Source organism: Pezoporus occidentalis, unplaced genomic scaffold (genome assembly GCF_034315485.1).
Source record: "Pezoporus occidentalis ecotype Australia unplaced genomic scaffold, CSIRO_AGI_Poc_V1 ctg64, whole genome shotgun sequence".
In the NCBI taxonomy this organism is placed as follows: domain Eukaryota; kingdom Metazoa; phylum Chordata; class Aves; order Psittaciformes; family Psittacidae; genus Pezoporus; species Pezoporus occidentalis.
In genome coordinates, this window is record NW_026915987.1 from 51,260 (window position 1) to 73,007 (window position 21,748).

Here is a 21,748-nt window from a genome sequence, read left to right on the forward strand (position 1 = left end):
ATTGGAAACCTACCTGTTTCCCAGCTGAATACCGCTCAATGTAGTTGTTCCATCTCTGCTCACAAACAGCCTCAGGTTACTGTCTGTGGATAGAAAATGAAGTAAACCATGAAAATCCAGAAGTACCAATGGCTGCCAGGTGCTCCCCTCCCAGACACATTACACAGCATGGGAACAAGTGGGTTTCTGTGCATACATAGTGTTCCCACAGTAACAGAGCCTTTGGGAACTCCTCTGCTTGCTCTGAAAGGGAGCCTCATGTACAAATCAACAAGTGTTAAGCTTTGGAAGAGTAAATGCAGGACATTAATTCAGTGATACTCCTCCAGCTGCTTCTTTGAAGGCAATTCCATTGATCCAAGTTGTGGGCCAGCTTAAACACATCTGAACGGATGAGATGTAGGGCCTCATCCTGCTTTTGTAGGCTCACTGGAGGAGAAGCTCAGCCTGTTCTGCCCGTGAGAGGTGCCTACATTCAGTCTAGTTTTAACTCAGGCTAAGTGAGGTGTAAATTCACATATGATAAGAGTGTTGCCATGTGCAATGATTTAAGGTGACTAATGGTAACTATACAAGCATGAATAATAACCTGGGCTCAAGTTTAAAACTTACCAAAAACCTCAACAAGATGAAAAAGACTAAACTGGAAAATTCAAACAAATGCAGTGATATTTCTTATGAACAGATGTGACTGCAGTGGAGAAAACCCCTCTTTAGGCTCTCAGACCTGATGACCAGCACATTGTGACACACCTTTCTTCCCATCCTTTTGCAGAGATGGGCTGTTTCCCTTCCAGTTGTGCTCTCCTACTTTAATAAATACCCTTGGGCTGACCCTGGATGAAGGCCACTAGAGCGGTACAGAGAGCTGATGTAACCGATTTCCACCGTGCTGAAGAACCAGTGTTTTTCCCTTCTCATCCTTTCTGTTTGAGCTCTACTGTATTGTGTAGAACAGCAGCAAGCGCTGTTTGCTAATGGATGTGCAGCTCTTCACATGGTTTGTTTGTTTACCATAGAAACACCCAGCAAACACTGAAAGCAAACTGCTCCCCAAAAGGGAAGGGAGTCCATAGCAGATCAGATCTGGCTGTAAAAGCCTGTGAGCCTTGCTAAAGGAACAGCCAAGACATCCCCTTTGAGACCTCCTCTCACCTTCAGTATTGCTGACATCTGTGAAGTCCTGACTCTGCATTATTTTCTCCACTATATCATCAGCATCGATCCTGGTGTCATCCACTCGTGTTGGGTGACTCTCCACTGAATCCTTTTTCCTTCTGTGGAGAGGAAATAAAGGGAAAACTGACTCAGCTTTTCAAGACACAGACTTTCATTTACTGTCAAGCTTCTCTTGGCAATAACCTTCTCAGCGACTACAATCCAACCTATTACTATCTGAAGATAAATGAGCAGATTCTGTCTCACCTTCCCAGAGAAGGGGCTTTGCTGCACAGTTACTCACCGGGAGGGTCTATCCAGCAGAATGGCTGGTCTAGGGGGGCGAGGGGGCTTCTCCAGCTTGTGGTCCCGCTCTCCCTCAGGACATTCCACTGTCATGCTCAGCCCCCCGGATGCACTGCTGCTGGTGGAGGTGTTCCGGCGATGGGTCAAGTCAGACATACTCGAAGAGCGCGAGTGCTCCGTGCTGTAACCTGCAAACACAGAGGGATTACAAACCAGATCACCTCCCTGTCCTGGCAGCACAGTTAATAGGCAGGACAGCTTCAGAGCAGCATTTCTGCTCCCACATACAGAGGTTTAGACATACATCTATGAGCTCATCTGCAGAGACTAAACAGGAGACTGGTATTAGAGCAGGGCAAGAGAATTGGCTGCAAATCATTCTCACAAGAGCTCACTGCAGGGAAGGAAGTGGATAGGGCCAGTGCTGGCAGAGCAGTGTGGATCAATAGTTACCGGAGATCTTGGACTGCTGGCTGGCATAGCTGGAGTTCCGCGAGTGCCCTGAGTGGAAGACTTCCTCTGGGCTGGACAGGTTCTGATCTGGTTCTTCTGGGACACCTGCCAAGGAACAACAGGGCACTCTGCTTACACCGTATCCAAGCCAGCACATTGGACTGCAGGGATGCTGGATCAATCAAAGGGCAAGTCTGCTGGCATAGCCCTACTGTACAGGCTAGCACAGAGCTTAGAAGGAGCTGGGGAGCAGGGAAAACAACAATGAGCTTCTCTGGCAAGTTGCTCACTAATTCCAGCATCCAGTGTTGGCATTTACAAGCATCTCTGGGGGCTTAAAGGCTCTAGAAGGGCAGGTAGTGTGTGAAGCCATCCATAGTTAAAAGCATTAAGTCAAACCCAAGAAAACACCAAATGGTTGCTGGTAGTGAAGTATTATAACCTCTATTTGTGTGCTTCTCCTGTTACTACCTTTCCCCTTCTATTACCATTACAATTCCCCTTCTATAATTTCCTTATTACTTGTGAGAGAGGCCGTGCCATCTAAATCACATCTGAGCTTGATAGAGAGGCCTCAGCATAACCTCTGCTCCTTCGCCATCACCTCTGCTTATCTCTCATGCAGGAAGCATATCCAGAAGTGCACAACTACAACACGTTAGCCAGTTTAAGAAGAGCACTTGCACAGTGTGCTAAGTCACTGAGGTAATAATGAGCCCGGAGTGCTATTTTGGTGCAGTGTATCTGCCTGCACTCCAAATGTACTAGGAAGGGAAAAAAAGCTATGTGAAAATGCAGTGCCCTTGAAAACAGGCTCATAGAGAAGCCAAAGAACTCTGCATCAGCAGCTGGAACAAGGCCATGAGACCTCAAACCAACCTCTAAAACCTTCAGAGGAACTTTTCTAGAAGATAAGTCTGAGCAACAGAAGAGCTGAGTGGAGAACAATGTTAAGTGCCTTTGAACACAGTGGAAAGCAGGATGAGTGCAATTATTAAATCCCCAGCAAAAAGAACAAATTGCTTTATCTCCACTAACAAACATGCAAACACTAATCCTTCCTCTCCTCAGCTACACTTCATAGATGGTTTTGTTTTCCTTCCTGAGCAGAGGGGTGAGGAAAACATGAAAAAATACAGAGTTTCTGTGCTTGTAACTGCGCGGAAGAGAACAAAAGAGTGTCCAGACACAACCAAGCATTGCATGGCTCCAGGACAGGCATTCATACCCGAGCTCAGAATGGCAGCTCTTGGCTTGGTCTGACGCAAGGAGCCAACCGTGGCTGAACCGCTGCTGCTGCCGCTGCTGCTCGTGGTTCCCTCGCCCTTACAGGTCAGCTGCAGGGAAGAGTCCTGTCCCGGTATGGTGATGGATTTGGCAGTGGAGGGAGGCCTGGAATCACAAGTGAAGGAGGTTACAAACAGCCAGGCAGAGACTGGGAATCACCCCAAACCACCAGCAATTCCCACTCTACTATCAAGAGCATTCCCCCCGCTTGCTCCTACCCTTTGTGATGGGGGAAGCTGGCAGCTCTCTGTGACTAATGTGACACTGGATTTCATGCTCCTACATGCAAGACTCAGGTCTTCCCTACCTCACACTGCATGTAGACTGCATTACAAGAAAAAGCAAGTTACTGACTTAATTTAAGGCAAAAAGAGGCCAATCAATTGTATGGACAACAGGCTCAGAGCCTTAGCTATCCTCCAGAGCTGCCCTTTCCCCCAGCACGTGTCCAGTGGCCAGTTGGCTTCCCAAACAGGAACCAGTTTGCTGTTGTTCAGCTCTCAATTCCAGCACCCTTTCATTACACATTACATCTTTTTGACTTGGGTCAGAAAGCAACCTTTTATCCCAGCAACCCCATCCCCCTGTAAGAGTACATTTACAATGATCAAATAACCTTTCCTTTTTTCAGCTGATGATTAAACTCCTTTGCAGCGAAACTAAAGTGTTTTTCCAGCTGTCAAAATCATTTTTCCTGGTTATTCTGTGTGCTCCCAACATCCCTTTGTAAATGCTGACTGCGAGTGCCTGGAGATCCCTCCCTTCCTCCAGAAGTGTTTTTGGGTGGAAGCCACAGCATGTGCAGTGTGGCAAAGTGAAAATTCCTGTTGGAGCCTTAACTTCCCTGTAGCCTGAAGTCTGAACTGGAACCAATGGATCATATTATGCCTTTTAAGTGAGGAATGAGAAAGAAAAACTCCTGTTTGCCTCACTTGGAGCTCTGAGAAGATGCTACATGAGAGGATCTTGACAGCATTTTGGGAGAAAGTATAAAGCACTGAGAGTGCTTTATGGGCAGCCAAAGAGCTCTAAAAGTTTCAGGAAACCCGTAGTATGCCTTCACAAGGAAAAAAACCCTCCCTAATCATGTTCCTAGTGATTTACATGCACCAAGGTATTTGGAGACTTTGCTTTGCAGGTTAATGAGGCCTTTACAGTGTTAATGAAGTACTGTTCCTGTGGCAGATGTCGGAGCAGCCCCTGGGCTGGAGCACAGGCTGCTCTGCCCCCTCCACAACACCCAGGAGGAGAAGGTTCATGTGAGCACTGCAGAAAGTCAGTGCTCGGAAGTGATTTCCCAGCACAGTTTAATTCCTGCCTAATCCTCTAATGAGTGCCATTTATCAAAAGCTCTACTGATCAAGGGCTATTCTACACGCAAAGCTTCCATTTCCAGACAGTTGCACATCATCAACATGTAAGGAAAAAATGGAAATGACTGGAAAAATCCTTTAAGAAAATTAGGAGGTTTAACTTTCACACTGAGCCTACTTATATTAAATGGATATTCATACCCAATTCTGTATCATTTTCAGGCACTTTTAACACTGGGACTTGCTTCCACAGTGAAGGAGCAACAGTTATTTGTGCCAGACATATTACTGCCAGTCATCCTAGTACCCTAGATTTAAAACATCTGTTACTGCTAAAAAGTTATGGTTTAAGAGATCCAAAACTTCTTTATTACACTTCCTTCTGAGGCAGAAACTCTGCAGAATCAGATGACACCGCACTTCGGGTCTGAATGCTGCAGCGCTATGAAAAGCCATTCACAAAATAAACCCACCCCAAATCATGCAGCATTTTACAACAAGAATGTAAGTTGATTTATACACTTCAAGCTAGCTCCTAAAATTAGACCTTTGAGCCCAGAATACCACAGCTACAAGAGATGGCCTCAAGGTAATGCTTTCTTCTCTCATAGTGTTGGGAGTCAACACGGTCTATCAGTGCTTGGCAGTCCTGCTGTGTACAGTCACACACCTTACACAGCTTGGGCTGGGAGACCTGCAATGCTATAGGTGCAGTGTAATGTCAAATGTTGCTGGTATATTCGTTAACGGATCCTCCATCAATTCCTTAAGCAACAAAACTGCTTCACAGCTTAACTGTACTTATTCTTTCCTACCATGATGTATTAACAAGTACACAACTGCAGTTTCTCTGCTAACTAAGACAAACTATGAACCTGGGTTCCTGTAGGAAAAAAAGGAGAATTAAAATGTTCCAGCCTTGCAGTTTTTTTGTTGCTGTTTCAATCTGAGCTCCTTATCCTGTGTGATATGTGCTGAAGCGTGTCCTTTTCCAAGCCTGTTTTCTTTGCTGACCTTTCCCTTCCAGGAGGTCAGTGAAACCAACCCTAGAGCTATGAGAAATTCTATTCTTGAGGCAAAACATGAAGTTTGTCATCAACAACCACTGGTTTCTAAAACCTAACTGATACCAGCAGAGAAAATACTGTGCACAACCAATAACCAAGCTGGGAGAACCACAGCAGAGACAAAGATTAACAGCACAGGCTGGCTGTGCTATTTAACAACCCAGACCACCAGTTTCAAGCTTTCCCCTGTATTTCCCAATATCAATCAAGGGCATCTTTTCCCCCTCCCTATCAACTTTAGTCTCCAGCAAGGAACTGCAAAAGAACCAGATGTCCTAGTCTGCCCAGCATGGGATGAGCACCCAGAAACTCACGTTTTGAAGCAGGGGTCCCCTGACAGCAGGGACATTCCAATCGTGACCTGGAGAGGGGGACAAGGCACATTATTAACCATGCTGCAATGAGCTCCTCACTTTGCAGGAAGTCAAGGGCTAGGTGTAAAGATTAGTAAGACCTAGTTTCTTTCCAAAGGAAATCAGCTTCATGGATTTAGGAAGGTATTTCCCTCCCTGTCCCACATTACTGCCATCAGTAACTCTCATTTGCAATGGTTCAGCAGGACACCAGCCTCAGAACTTGTTTCCCCCCTCCTGCTCATGGTTTCTTTGATGACAGAGAATGTATAGATGGTCATGGCTTGGCCAAACAGATGCCAAGATATCAAAGGGCAACTCTGATAATGGGAAGCTTCCCAAGTCAGACTAGCAGCATAAAAGGCTAAATCCTGTCTCTGTACATAATGCAGAACCTCCTCTCAGGCCTGGCACTACAGCTGAATAGTAGGATTTCACTATGGCAGTACTAGCTGTTGTACCTTTAGGATAGAGTTGTCCTGTCGGGTGTTCTTAGTATCGTATCCTTCCAGCAAGCAACAGCGCACAGTGGATCCAGAGCCGGCAAACTCTGCCAGATTGAGATCAGCAAAGCCCAGCTGTAGCCGAGAAAACAACAGAGGGGAAGGGGAGAGAACAAAATATAGTTAATAAAGGGATTTGTGGTGTCACACAGACCAAAGGAAGAGAGAGAATCTGTGAGCAAGGGCAGAAGCAGGAGCCAGTGCACACAGAGTTGTGGCTGTGAAGCCCCCCAACTCTTGAAAGAGCAGAGTCACATTCCTAATCCCAAGGCATGTTGGAGGCCTTCAGGAAGCCAACTCCATGTGGAGGAAGGACACAGAGCAGTGGTGCTGGCCAGGACAGTGTTAACCAGCCCGCAGCCGTTGCATAACCAAGGACATGGAAGGCACTAGGTCAACGATGTGGAAAAAACAGAATCACACATACACAAACATAATAAGGCACTCTTTGTATCGGGCCATCCCAGAATGCAGTGGAGCATGTGAACCAGGAGATGAAAGGATATTGTTACAGAGGAAAGTGACACTGTCCTGAAAAACAAACCTGAGCCTTGGAGCACAGCAAGCTGGAAACCCAGAGCCATGTGCCCCACTTTGTCCTGGAGCAAAGGTTCCTCAACACTGCTAAGATTTAACTGGGAAGTGGTATGTTTGACAGACAGAAGGGAAGAGAGGTATCTGGAGAGATTTAGTTGTGAGCTCTCTAAACCTTCTCTAACAAAGAGGAGCAAATAGGGAAGGTGAATAGGGAATGCTGAAGAGGACAGGCAAATTCAAAGAGGGTACCTATCTACGTCTCTAAAGACGAACACAAGGAAGAGTATGTTTGTGTTTCTGCTCTAATTCCTGGTGTATTAATACAGTGCTTCAAAGAAAAAGTTACAGCTTCTTTTAAGCAGAGCTTTAGCAATAGAAGTCAGTTGTGTTTCATCTAATCTGATCAGGAACAGATGCTGTACCCCATATCTGGCCAAGCCATCCAAGCATGGAAACTGCGTCACTTCAACAGACAGGTCACCTTCCATGAGAACACGGAAGGGGGGTGGAGAAGCAGCTTGGACCTAGCTGCTGCTCTGTACATCGCAGTGCATTTCTCCTGCCCTGGTGCTGACAGCTGGATGGCACAACAGGGAGCCCCAACCAGTAGCACCATCTGAAGGAAATGTGGTGCTGTCAACTGTGGAAGCTGATAGGGAGTCAGAGCACAAACCACAGTCATTGCTGTATGAACCCTGGTTCCCACTGCTTCAAATCAGAAGCCTAAACCACAGTCTGCACAAGATATGTGATCCAAGCGCAGACAGTTGCAGGATTAGCATAGCTGCTTCCTCCATCTTATTTTCAAAGGGGAACAAGAGCTGATGGCAAAGGGATACAAGAGTGTGGGATACAGCAGGAACCACAGGGCAAATAAACCCTCAAACCCTAACTTTTCTCTGTTCATAAGAATTCCCTTAATGCAAGTGTTTCTCCAGATGTTCCTGACTCCTCTAGCCCAGGATGCTGCTTGCTGAGTATTGCCTGATAAGGAAAAAGACAACCCCAAAACAAACAGTGAATTTTTATCTCTGCGAGATAAACAAGAGAGGAGAAAGCCACAGAGGGAGCTGCAATCCATCACTATGACGAAACTGGAGAACACAGGAGACATGGCATGAACAACAGTGCACAGGAGGGACCCAGATCCCTCTTCACCGCAGCACTAACTTCTCAGAGATCACCATCAGAGGACAGAGTGTGGGAGAAGCCTCCAGCCACCCATATGGTGTACTGAGGTCAGAAGCTCTTCTCAGGAAGCAGACTCCCAGTATATAGAGGAAGGATCCCTTAACAAAAGGATGTTTTCAGATGTAACCTTTCCGAATAGCTTCCTCAGTTTTCCAGCCAGCTGATGGTGTTTCTTCCAGCTCAGGGAAAGAGTTTCCGCTTGATCAATGCTTCCTGTAGGCTTCCTCTTTGTGACCCCTGACACTGAAGTGACATTAACGTCAAAGCAAAAGGTGCACGAGTGGATGGAAACTGTCTTGAGCACAAACAGCTCCACCACTCTCAGTCCCTGCTGAAGGGGGACCAGGTAAAGAGGCATTCATAAGCTGCATCTTCCTCTACATCTGCTGCCACGACTGGAGGAGTTTTCAGCTGAATGCAGTTTAAACAGGTGAGGACTTGTTTAGAATGGGAAAATAGATGCAGGGACATAACATTGTGCTAGAAACATTAGGAATCCCAAGTTACTTCTGCCACAAGGACCTGCCTGGAATAAGCCTGGTCAAGACTGCAATGCTTAATCCCCTGGTCTGATGTGATACCCCTTGTTTCTGAGCTGCTGAAGTGCTTGGGTCGTCTTCTGTTGAGTTCTAGGAGAACATGACTGCCTTCTACAGAGCAGACTAAGCATGAGATGGATACTTGAGATCTGGTCTCCCTTCCTGGGCTGGAGCAACAAGGACTCTTTCAAAATGGCACTAAACACAACTGGAGACTGAGCAAACAGGCAGTAGGTTAGAACACGGCCTGAATAGGAGCCCAGGTTAACTCCACCACGAAGACACGCCTTCAGGCTTTCATCAATTCTGTGTTTCCAAACCCTGTGGGACACTTGAGGATGGACACGACGGGAGGAACAGGCTGATGCATTTACTTTGTCTCAGAGAAACATCTGCAGAATGGAGGAATAACCTCCCCCTCAGTGAGAGCTTAGTGAAAGAGAAACTGATGGCCCCAGAGACCACGAGCTGACCAGCAACAAAAAAGGAACAGCGTGGGCAGCACCACTGCCCTCTATCATGCAGCGTGGTTCACCCTCCAAAGCCAGTTACCTCCATGGTCTCAGGAAGGGTATTGATTAGAAGAAGCTCTTACAAGGATGTGCGTGACCTGAACATCTGTTTATTAGAAACCAGCAGCAGTGACTCATTTTCAAACAAACATGGTTTTGAGCTCTGTGTGAGCTCCATTTCTAAGCCAACATTGTCTCTTGATCCGGCACACAGAGAAGGGGGTGTCCCATTGTCTCTTCCATAGCACAGGCAAGGAAACGGTGGGGAGCAAACCAAAACTAACATCCCTGCTGATGTGTTTGCTTTTTGCCTCCGTGTCTCCTGTGCTTTGGAAGGCAGTGATTCTGCTGTAGGTTTCTGCCTGCACACAAGGCAGCGAGGTGCCTATCCCAGCCACAGCTCCCTGCTGCGCTGTGGAGAACACAACTGGAGTCTGTGTTTATTAGCAAGACGCTGCCAGAAGCCAGAGAGTTCACATCTGACTCAGAACTTCCCCAAAGTTTGAGGACATGCAGATCATCTTCCCAGCCCCCTTCTCAAATCCACATCCAGTGCAATCTGGATCCTGTCCCAGCATGTCCATTTTTTGGGAAATCGCTTAACTCAGGCTTAAACTAAGAAGTGATAACCATGTCCCCTGATGGCTTCACGCAGCAGCCACTGGTTTCTAATGGGTGTAAAGCACTAACAGAAGACAAGACCATCATCACTCTGCCACATTTGCCCTTTCTGTGCTCTTACCTTTGAGTAGGTTTTTCCGCCCTTCAGCTCCTATAACAGGAGACAAAACAAACAGGAAAAGCAACTATTAAATGTGCTGGGGAAATGGGGGGAAAGTCATTACTCAATCCTGGAATTTGCTCTCAGGATTTCACAAACCTCTGTCTCACATGGGTTACCACCACCCTCATCACTCCCACCCTCCACCAAGCACCCCTGCTTGTGGTCAAGTCACATCCTGGCCCAAACACATCCCTGTCCATGCAATTCTGGCCCAAACACATCCCTGTCCATGCAATTCTGGCCCAAACACATCCTTGTCCATGCAATTCTTCTTGCTGCCAAAAAGCAGGTAGTGTCCAATACCATTACTCTGGTAGTACGACCTGCTAGAAGCAGAAGGGAGATGCTCACCTTCCTGACAGACACTCGGCAGATGCAGGGGTCCAGGAGTCCTGTGGCTGGGTTGGCACTCATTTTACACACAAAGGTGAATTTCTTCTTCCAGCGGACACAGTTTTCCTGCACTTCCTCTCTGTGAGAAAGCAAAAAGAAAAGTCTTCAAATAAAGGCACAAACCAAATCAATCCTCCTTATTAAGTATTTGTTTTTAAGGACTAGCAATCTGGCTTGTTAAGATTGCCCACAACAGAGCTTTGTCCACACCACCTCAAACTGCACCACACAAAGGTGTTATAATCACATCAAGCTTCTCACTAGTCAATGCAGGTAAAATCCACCCAGGTTCCAGGAAAGACTCATCACCTCATCAACAGAATTTGCCTTTAAAACTCTCACAAGCTCACTGACATTTCCTGCTCAGCTGGTTTAGCGCAGCCATTGCCCAGCCTCCATAACTGAACCAGGCTGAAGGTTTGCAAGCTTATCTTCCTATGATGTGCCTGTTTTGTACAGTGAATGTGCTGTGTGTCCTGGACAGCTTGTCCTTCCCGGCAGTCATCCTGCTTCCCATGCTGGGACTAAGCCAGTGAGGATAGCCAGCATGGAGGAGGACAAAAACACACGTGGAAATGCTGCTGGGTGCATGCAGGCAGGATCACGTCAAGCAAACACCATGCTTCAAATCACACAGGGGTTTCAGACCATAAAGGAGTCTAAACCAGGAGGAGGTGGTTTTGCTTGCACAGCTTCTGAGAAGCCTACCTAGACCCCCAGGGTGAGTGGAGAAGCACAGCCTGAGCCCACAGGAGGAAGAGAAGAAGCCACCTTCTTCAGGTATAGCACTGGCTTCTGCAGAGCCCTCAGGGGAAGCTGGATTTCACCCTCCCAAGGAGCCTGGAAAGGAGGTGTGTGGGTCCTTCCATGGGGCTCTGGTTCCTCTGCAGGACATGACCCGTTTATGGCTCAGAGCTTGACCTTCAGTCTATTCAGTTCTCAATGTGTGGAGGCTGGGGAGGGAAGGGAATGCACTTCTGACATCTATGAGCTGGCAAGTTTGCATCTCGCTCTTCTCTCTCCTCTTTGCACAGGACAAAGGGGCAAAGGCCCTGATAAACTGTTTGCTTTAGCAGGGAAAGGGAGGTTTCCCACCATCTGACACAGGGCATGCCAGAGATTGGTGGCAAAGGGGAGAATGAGCAGTCTTGGCACTACCTCAACTCTCCTTCTGGGAAGGAAGGGCCAAAAGCCAGAACACAGCCCAAGAAGCCCTGCTGCAACCCCAAGTGAGCCCAACAGCACACATACCAGGGACCTGGGAGGTCTCTGCTAGTCCTCTGAGCTGTACTGTGGGACCTGAATGTGCTGGCCAAGGCAAATGCAGAGAGCAGAGAAGCTGACAGGTAACTGAAACCTGTACTTGTCTGTAACGCAGATAAGGGCTGATCACCCCTGTTTAAAACTTGGGAAAACAGGGCAGCAATTCCTGACAGGAAGTGAACTTAGTTCTGTCTGAAACGAGTTTAAGGCTGGCTATTGAAGTCACTGAAAGGTGAGACATCAGAGTGCCGACCTTTGGATCTGGGATTAATTCAAGATGAGATCTGGTTCTCATTGCTTCACTCAACTCCAGCTCATTCAGACAGGAGAGAAAACACTTACAGAGGGATTAAAAAGGCTTTGCCTTTAATAAAATATTCACCCAGCCAGGCAAATTAGGCAAGTTAAATTTCAGTTGTGAGGTGTCTTAAACCTGACTTAATAGCAGGTATCTCAAATGACCTAAAGGAAGAAAAACTCGGATACAGATGAAACAAGGAATTCAACAGAATAGAGAAATGCTTTGGGAACACATGTACTTCAGAGGCACAAGGAAGGTACATGGGATGCAGTAAACCCAGGATATTTTAGCATTACTTGTCTTTAAAAAGGAATGACTTCAGAGCAGCCTTCTATTGTCTGAAGTGGGCTATAAGGATGCTGGAGAGGGACTCTTCATCAGGGACTGTAGTGACAGGACATGGGGTGATGGGTTTAAACTGAAACAGAGGAAGTTCAGGTTAGATATAAGGAAGAAGCTCTTTACTGTGAGGGTGCTGAGGTGCTGGCACAGGGTGGCCAGAGAAGTGGCGAATACTCCATCCCTGGCAGTGTTCAAGGCCAGGCTGGACAGAGCCTTGGGCAACATGGCCTAGTGTGAGGCATCCCTGCCCATAGCAGGGGGCTGGAAGTGGATGATGTTACAGTCCTTTCCAACCCAAACCAGTCTGGGATTCTATGATTTTCTATAGAGTGAGGTCAAGTGAACGATCTTCAGCTCAGACAGGTACAACAGTGCATTGCTGCAAACCCTGGCTCAGAGCTCCAGCTCCGGTCACAAGTGACTATTTCAGTGCCCAAGCTCCAGCTCCTCAACACCCATCCCATGCACCCAGTTCCCTGCAGCTGCTCCAGCAGTAGGAGCAAGGACTTCTGTTACAATGCAGCTATGATGAAGCATCTGCTAAGTGCTGCCAAGTCCAAGGAGGGCTAATTACTTCACAACCAAAAGTGCTGATGAGCAATAAGAGCTCCTTCAGAGTAATGTGCTGTTAGCATAAGTGCCCCTAACAGACACACTGCTTTTATTAAGGCTGTATGTTGGCTCTCCAGAACTGCTGTAGATACCACACGGTGCAAAGGATTAGGAAAAGGATTTGGGGGCGGAGTTATGTTACCCACAGCACCACAAACACAAACCCGAGCTGCAGCTGCACTTGTAGCTTGGGGCTTATAGCTTCAGAATAGTCTGTGTAGGGTGGAAAGGAGTTCACAAATTAAAATGCAGAGCTGCTTTCCAGTCACAAGTGCTACAATCATACAAAAGTGACTTTTCAACTTTCTTTCTCACTTTAAAGTGTGGCTTTAGAGAGAGTTTAAAGACCTAAGGGCGAGGGCTGGGTCTGTATCGTTAGACAAGCAACCAACAGTACTATTGCCTCCAATCAAACACTAAAATGTCAGTTCCACATATCCAAAAGATGGCTTGTGGGAAGTGATGGGCTTTGTGTGTCCACCTCCCACCAAGCTACGGTTAGGCTGGGAATCAGAGAACACTAAAATAGGGAAACAAGTGGCTTGGATGAGGAGCAGTTTTGTATTTAGCCCTTGAATATTCTCTGATGTACAATAAGGAACCATCACACCCAAACCCAAAACACATAAGCAGTGTGGAGAGGGCTTTACTGAGAGGTGTTTCCTTCCATCCTAATCACAAGGCAGCTAAAAGCAAAGCAGAAACTCACAGCTTTAAACCACAAAATGGCTAATTTTAAACGTTACTCTGCATTTGGAGAGCCAGAAATAGAGCAGCCCCAAGCCTGGTACAAGGTGTCAGCTCAACGGGTCTGCAGGAATTTTATTTTTAAGAAGCCGCCTGTACCACTTTGCTGAGATTCCCAGAAGGTTGAATCCCTGCCAAGCTCAGCTTTGCCCTCTTCTGACTCTAGACTTATTCAAAGCTGTGTAATTACTCTTCCAGACCTAAATATACCTCCTCAGAATAAACCGATGCAACCCTGCAGCAGCTTTTGTGAGCAGTGAGGTCCACAAAGAGCTTCTCAGGGTCTTCCAACCCTGGAGTTGCTCATCTACCTCCATCCAGCTCCTTGAGCAGCCAGAAGGGACAGTTCACTGTATTCCCAGCCACCATCTATCTTTCAAGAGAGAGTTTACCACAAAAAGAGCAATCAGATGATGTTTCACCATAGCATGGTACGAATCCAAGCAATGGGAATGATGCACAGCACCAGCCCACCGGTTTACCTACCAGTGAAGCAAGCAGCAATGTGCTCAGTGAAGCCACCAAGGCCTCTTTGCGTGCAGATCTCACACACAACCCTTACTGCAGCTCTGGAGAGTTGCAGAGGAAGAGGCAATGAACAGATTTAAGAGAAGATCTGTTTGCCAACTGTGATTTTCATGCCATGGACAGAGTAGCACTGTTACAGAAAGCCACAGAGCTCACTGTGAACGCAAGTTAGCTTCAGCAAACACTCCTTGACAAAGGCCACATATATGACCCATGCTATCTTGGGCTACCACAGGCCACTCTCCCACATGAAAACCCATCTAATGTAACACCAGAACAGAGATTTGTGTCTATTTACAGACACAAAGCCAAGTTATGCCCAACTGGGTATCATGCTTCAAACACACAACCCGCAGTTCTGCCTTGCTTAAGCATTTAGGAAAGCAGATGTTTCTCTCTTACTTTATGGCAGTAGTCACACATAAGACAGTTACAAGTAAGAAGCATTCTAAAAAGGCCACAGGCTTACTGGGAGGGCAACAACACAAACAGCTTTGTAACGGTTTCAGCAGAGCAATGTGTGTCAGTGTGATGCTTCACGCAGGGGAGCAGATAAGCCCACACAAAGAGCTGCTTATTCAGGTCTCCTCCTCCTCATCTCTATGCAAAGGGGAAGGGAGGGCAAGCTTTCCAATTCCTGATGCCCAATCCACACGGTCACTTGTACCCCTGCTTGGAGATGCCCTTCAAGCAGAACTAATCCTCCTGCCTGCTCGCAGCACTCTGCACCCTCCTCACATCAGGAGTGAAGCTGCATCTCCATCTGATAAGGCAGAAGCCAGATAACACCGTTTTAAAGAGGCCAGCAAGCCAACTCCCAGCTCAGATTCATTTCAGCATGAGGGACTGAAAAGCAGCCCTCCAAGGGACTCTGACACATAGCAGCAGTGAGTGGGACCTTTTGGGGAGGGAGGTAACACAACCTCCCCTCAGTCACACAGCAGGGGGAAGAAGAAAGAAAATACAGTTATTTCAGCAGACTGCATCTGAAGGGCATCTTCAACAGCATTTCTTTACCCTGCTCTGCTTTCAGCTGCAGAGACCCATCATTAAGACAGCCCCAGCACTTCTGAAGGCTGAATTAGAGCAGGATCGCTGACACTCCCTCAGCTTGGCAAGATCTGGCACAATCCTGCATTATGCTCTGCAGAAGATAGTTACTATTTTAACCAGGTTATCTTGTGCAAAGCTGGAGGAGAGACCTTTGACAAGGTCAAGGGAAAGTCCCTGAAAAACCTCTTTTAAAACAGACTTCCTATGATGCTGGGCCAGTAACTGGTATTCACAGAACACTGGAATTGATACCATGCTACTAACACAGCAGGTCCCCCTGCAGACAGAGGGCCTAATCACTGCCTGTAAAGCACAGAAAACATAAAGTTGTGTGAACTTCTATATAGAACAGAAAGTGAGCCTTCATTTAGCCATTAGCTGGTTTAGCTATACGAGCCATAACCTGCAGGTATCCCCAAATAACGGGCTCAGGACAAGGGCATTTCACTGCAGCACACCTATTATTACAGACAACTGCAGCTCTGAGGCTTTGCCATCCAGGTTCCTGGCCAGGAAAAGGAGAGAAATGAGCAGTGAGTAAGATGCACCATGGGCAGACAGCAAACCAGGCAGCAGCCTGGGAACACACCATGTTAATAAAAGCTTAGGGCTGCCATCTATTTTATCTTGTCATCAAGCCCATGCAGGCCGAACACAGGTAGAAAGAAGCAAAACACGACAAGCAATAGACACTGAGAGCTGGGAAGCTCAGTGGAAATGTATCCCTAGAATGAGAGGCAACACTCCACATTCCTTATGCCCCATCCTTGGCAGTGTTCAAGACCAGGTTGGAGGGGGCTTAGAGCAACCTGCTATAGTGGAAAGTGTCCCTGACCGTGGCAGGGGTTGGAACTGGATGAGCTTTAAGGTCCCTTCCAACCCAAACCAGTCTGGGATTCTATGATTCCTTGGGGAACACCATACAGGATTGTAAAACCCCATCTAGATACATAAAGCCAAGCCAGTTTAACCTGGAGGTGTAAAATGCTTTACATCAAGCTTTACACGAAGGGGTTTTGCCTTCCCTGAGCAGAACAGAAAGAGCTGCAAGTAGCTCCCAACAATAAAGTCACTATGTTTTGACTGGGCTGACATCACTGACCAGAACAAGTGCCAACCCGAAGAGCTGGACGTCTCCCCCACTGCAAACAATCCTGTATTCTGCAGCTCACAAGTGCTGGTTGTTGGGAAGTAGACATTAGCAGTTATGATGGAAAAATGGCTCAGAGAGAGATGATGCAGACTGTGTTAGTAAGAGAACTACGCGAGCCTTTGTCATCTGAAACAAGTCTCATGGGGATGTTTCACTGCGTTTTAAACAAGGGTTCAGCAGTAAGGTCATCACATCTACCACCTACTCTCAGTTTAACTTCTAAATTCCCAGCAAACCCATTCCAATGGTCCATGGTGAAGAAAGACACTTATCCACACCTCCGTATTGGCAATGGTGTACACCTATTACTTTAGTTCTTCATTTACACTAATGGGGAGATACATTTGGGCTCCCTAAATGCCACATTTGAACACCACTGTTTTTAGAGTGAAGTATTCGCATACCCCAGGCATGTTTCTGGGGGAGAAGGGCAAGCTTCAACACTTCTGGAGGGCTTCACCATGCTTGTTCAGTTCTGTCTCACACCAGGCGGTGGACATGCATCCACTCCTGCTGTTTGCCGGCAGTTGAGGAGGTGAGGGAAGAGTGAACGTGGAAGGAAGAGTAAGGAAAAGTCAGCTCAGGAAACTAGATTCCACTTACGCAGTTCGCAGCAGCCTGCACAATCCCTGTTTCACTGGAGAAGAGACAAATACAGGAAAAAGGATTAACAGCAACTGCCCAGAAAAGAAAAGCTCATGGAAGAAACTTCAGGCACAGCTGAGAAATCAAGGTAAGGAGCAGAGAAGACTGCTTCACTGGGGGACAAGGGGCAATGACACAGCACCAAGTATGTGAAAGGCAAAAGAACTGGAGCAAAACCAACCAGGCGAGAGTGAAACAAAAACAGGATACACAGAGTGATTTAGAAATCCTCCTTAGGAATAAGCTGGTATCTAGCAGGCAAGCAATTGACTTTTGATGGCTTTAACCTTATTTCCAGAAGCCTGTTTCTATAGAAGCACAGCTTTTGAACTGCGAGTTACAGTTCCCTCCAAGGCAGTGATCAGTCTTGATCAAGGTCCACCAGTACAAGCCAGGGAGCAATAATACTTACTGGAGAATGGGGATGGCAGTCAGTCAATCAGCAGGAGAAAAGCCTCCAGCATCAGCATTCCTAGTTGTGTATTAACAGCTTCTCTGAAAGGCAGTAATGCAGTTATGCCTGGACTCCAGTCACGTGCACCCAGACATGTGTCTTCTATAGGTGACAGACATGAGATCCTGCACCTCATGCACAATGTCCCATAGCAAAGAGCTTTCCAGTGTAGTCCATCCCCTGTACTCTAGCATAGCCACGCTCTCCAGTCCATCCAGTGCTTCTAAAACTTAACACTGGGTTAGTTTTATATAGATATTTTACATAGATATTTCTAACCATTCCTTGCATCTAAATCTTAAAGCCTGTCACAGCTCTTCCTAACATGAACTATGTTAAAAATACTGTAAGAACCAATGGAGTGATTAAACATCAGCATGCAGCTGGTGATCGAGTGCTGCAGCAGAAATTGCATAATGAAATAAAAACTGTGCCAAATGGAGAAAAAGTCCCAGAAAAGTGACCCTTTCAAACTTAAGCTATAGAACAAGTCAGATGAGTTTGGGAAGGGTGGAGCAGGGAGAAGGCAAGGGGAAATAATTCTAAGAGGCTCAGCTGTGGAGCAGCAAGGGATGTGTACACGGCACCTCATGGACAGGACATGCCCAGCAGAGCCAGGCTGCTTTGAGGGATTTCCAATTCACATTCTGTCATCTCCAAGCAGAGAAGAAAAGCTGGACATGAGGAAAACAAGGACAAGAAGGGACTGTAACAGTGAACGCTGTTCAATCCATCTACTGTTACACACTGTGCTGAAGGCAGACCAACCCGAAGCAGCACATATCCAAGGACTTCTTGCCACATCTACAGAGCACAAGCTCTTTTTGGTCAGAGGCCAGGGCCATGTGCCAGGAGCAAAAACATCACAAGCAAAGAACTACCAAACTCCTTAAGTGTAAAGAAAGGAATAACTGGGGAGATGACTCAGTTGCTGCAATACAAGTCTGTAATAACGTGCACATTGAACACTGAAAGACGTATTTGCTTTTTTTTGAACTCTGATCATGCACTGAGTCACCACACCAACTCCTACCTCTATTGTTCCCATAGACTACGCTGGAGCTGGATTAGCCAAGAGCAAACTAAGTGCCAGGCTGCCAAGCCCACCACCCGGGCCTTCCTCTTATAAGGCAATTCACAAGGATTTCAGTTACAGAACACACAAGCACAGTTCTGCACTGCAGATTTCACCTGAGGCTGCCCAGGTCAGCCACCAGCTCCCGCATTCAGGTTGCTGCATGTTGGTGCTGCGCACTCCAGCCTGTCTCAGATGCTATTCCTTTTCTTCCCATGGTTGCAGATGTGTTGTTCCTCTTGCTCCTGTGCTTGCTCTGTGCTGCAGAAGACTGGGTTACCTTGCAGTTCATGGAATCACAGAATGGTTTGGGTTGGAAAGGACCTTAAGATCATCCAGTTCCACCCCCCTGCCATGGCCAGGGATGCCTCACTCTAGACCATGTCACCTGAGGCTCTGTCCAACCTGGCCTTGAACACTGGGATGTGTTCATCTGCCAGGGATGGAGCACTTACCACAGTGAAGAACCTGTCTAACTCTGGATATAAATACCTTTCGGATCTGATTTTCCACAACTATGACCACTGAACAATCAAACGTGCTCTATTCATAAAACAGGCATGGTGGCAACTTACTAAGAAGAGCTCTTACCTATGGCATCCAGCTGGAGTTTGAGTGGATGAGCAACACCAAGCTGAGAGAAATCCACATTACTGAGGGATGGAGGGCACAGAGAGAGGGGATGTTCAGGCCCATTAACAAGTCAACAGCACAGTAAGAACCACAGAAGCTAAGAGGGAAAAAAAACCCTGACTCCCAGGGCCTGATCACCCATTGGACAAATCACTGTTCAAACTTCCCCTGTGGTTCTAACAGAGGAACTAAAGCTTCAGAAGGCCCCAAACACTTCAGAAAACCTCTAAGGTATGTTCCATGCAGATGCTTCAAGATTAAAGTAGATTAACCCACCCTGTTTCAGAGTGAATACGTATGTCTATCACACTGAGAAAGCCTCTGCACTTCTGGCAGACTGTAGATGCGAAATAAAGATTCAGTGATTATATGTTGCTGATGTATTTATAAACTTCCTTCATCCCCTAAATGTTAGCTGGCATCTGAGAGACTCCAGATTTGCCTTTTGCTGCCTAACTTTAAACCCTTAGTAAAGAAAGACAGCAATGTCAATTCCACCAAGGAGAAATCTGATAATACCCCTACCACACAGGGTGCAAGGCATGGCTACAACCCCATGATGCAGGAAAGCTGTGTTTGTAAACAAGATGCTCTTATAAAACCCTACCTTTCAAAACAAGAAAATCCACACAGGATGAGAAGAATCAAGACACGGTCAACTCCATACCTGGGATGGTATATCTGGAAAATGAGAAGCCTGAGGGGAATCAACACAAGACTACGAACAGCATCCCTAGCACAAGTGATGTACACAGAGACAGATCTTTTTGCCTCTAAGGCAGATTTATGACACATGAAGACATACTGATGCCAAGGTAGTTAAATGACATTTTTTGCCAATATAAATCCTCTTTCAATGGGAAGAGTCTGCCAACAGAGCTGTACCAGAGAAGTCTTTACAGTGCAAATTAACCTGCACACAAGGCCAAGTTCATTTCTGGGATAATTTCATTAGTACTGTGTGATGTAACATCACTGCAATTTGGCTCGAGTATGCTGAAGAGCCCTTCAGTAAATAAGCTGCCTGAAGTCAACCCTGGTGCTAAAAGTAGGTTTAGTTACCCAAGAGGTAACACCCTGCCGTGCTCAGACGTGTTCAGCTATGAGTCACTTCTATACAGTATACATTGAGGCAAAACCGATCTAATAGTCCAGGAGAAAGCCCTACATATGTTAACAGCAGCTTTTTCATTTCATAATGAACACAGGTGCTTTATGATGGTTCTTTTATAAAGGCACTGTTGAGCAGTGCAAATCAGGTCACTGGTTTTAAGGACAAGGAACACACATTCTCCCCGAAGCTCCATCCCCTCTATCGATATCTCTCGCTCTTGGGTTGTACCAGCAAAAAGACCACTCAGCAGAAGAGGTCTGCAAATTAGAAGAGGCTGCTGAGTAAAGCTGCTGCCCCTCCTGAGTCATCACCATGCCAGTGGTGACGGGCTGGGGTTTCTAAACCCTGCCTGGCCCACACTCCCTCCCCTTCTGTCCCGATGCTGGTGTGTCAGAGCCGGTGTTACGCTGGAGCCAGCGGAAGGGAAGAGAAAAGGGTCTGAGAAAGAGCAGTTAAGAGTTGCTTTTGCTCCTCAGACAAATGCAGTTCTCCCAGTATCTTGTGATACAACCTTTCCTAACCAGAGAAAGGTACTTGGATAAATTCCAGCTTGGTTAAAAGCACAATAGGCCAGAGCTCCACATTCTGTAGCAGCAGTCAGTGCTGGTTAAGCCCCTGCAAGATGTCAGCACAGGCTCCCGCTGCTCTGGTGCCAGGAGTGGGTTTGTGAGGAGCAGAGTTTTTACCTCCTCTGTGGCTGTCACTATGAGCTGTACTCAGACACATTCCCTTGATTGTCCCTACTGCAAACAACTGATGTTGGAAGAGCATAAGCAGCACTTCTGCAGGGAAGACAACATGCAGATTTGTTTTGAAATAGCAGACAAACTTCAGTGGAAAGCAGGGAAAGCCATTGCTGTGAACCTCCAACAGAAATGGACTTTAAAGAGAACCGTGGCCAAACAGAGTACAATCAGCCAGCCCCTGTACAGCAGAAAAGGGGTTTTCAACAAAGCAGAAAGGCAGCAAATGTGAAAAACATTTATAGGAAACACATTCCTTCACAATACAGCCTCCCCTGTGGCAAGGAGCACTGCAGGCTATTGAAGGTATAAGATGTGCAGCAGTGCTCTTGAAAGGAATTCAACATTTATGCAGATGCAATTGCCTGGTGTTCCCGCAGTATGAGAGAAACCATAACAGGCCTCTGGCAGAAGCCAGGAAAAGAGCTTTCCTACAGAGGGGTTACTGCATAATTAATGTGTAACAGAGGCAAGCAGACTGCCTCTGAACAGCCCTTACTGCTTAACAGGACACGGCACTAGCTGGAGCTGACCTGGTGCAGCAAGTCTGCGTCAGAGTGACTGCTACCACTCCATTCCAGGGCAATGGAGCATCAAGAAATATGGAAAGACTGCTGAATTACAAATATCCATCATTCCTCCCTCACTCTGTGACACGCAGGCAGAGCCTGGGCGATGATGGGAAGAGC

General features: G+C 46.8%; 1 protein-coding gene across 1 annotated transcript in view; it reads right to left on the minus strand.

The window, feature by feature from the left end:
• Window positions 1–21,748, minus strand: part of EEIG1 (estrogen-induced osteoclastogenesis regulator 1) — a 38,257-nt gene that overhangs the window by 5,925 nt on the left and 10,584 nt on the right. Inside the window, exons 3-11 of the mRNA XM_062640299.1 lie at window positions 10,355–10,475; window positions 9,962–9,991; window positions 6,399–6,515; window positions 5,899–5,945; window positions 3,146–3,309; window positions 1,918–2,022; window positions 1,463–1,652; window positions 1,156–1,277; window positions 14–83 (exon numbers count right to left, since the gene is read on the minus strand). Of these exons, the coding sequence (XP_062496283.1) occupies window positions 14–83; window positions 1,156–1,277; window positions 1,463–1,652; window positions 1,918–2,022; window positions 3,146–3,309; window positions 5,899–5,945; window positions 6,399–6,515; window positions 9,962–9,991; window positions 10,355–10,475 (966 nt within the window). The remainder of the gene's footprint in view (window positions 1–13; window positions 84–1,155; window positions 1,278–1,462; window positions 1,653–1,917; window positions 2,023–3,145; window positions 3,310–5,898; window positions 5,946–6,398; window positions 6,516–9,961; window positions 9,992–10,354; window positions 10,476–21,748) is intronic.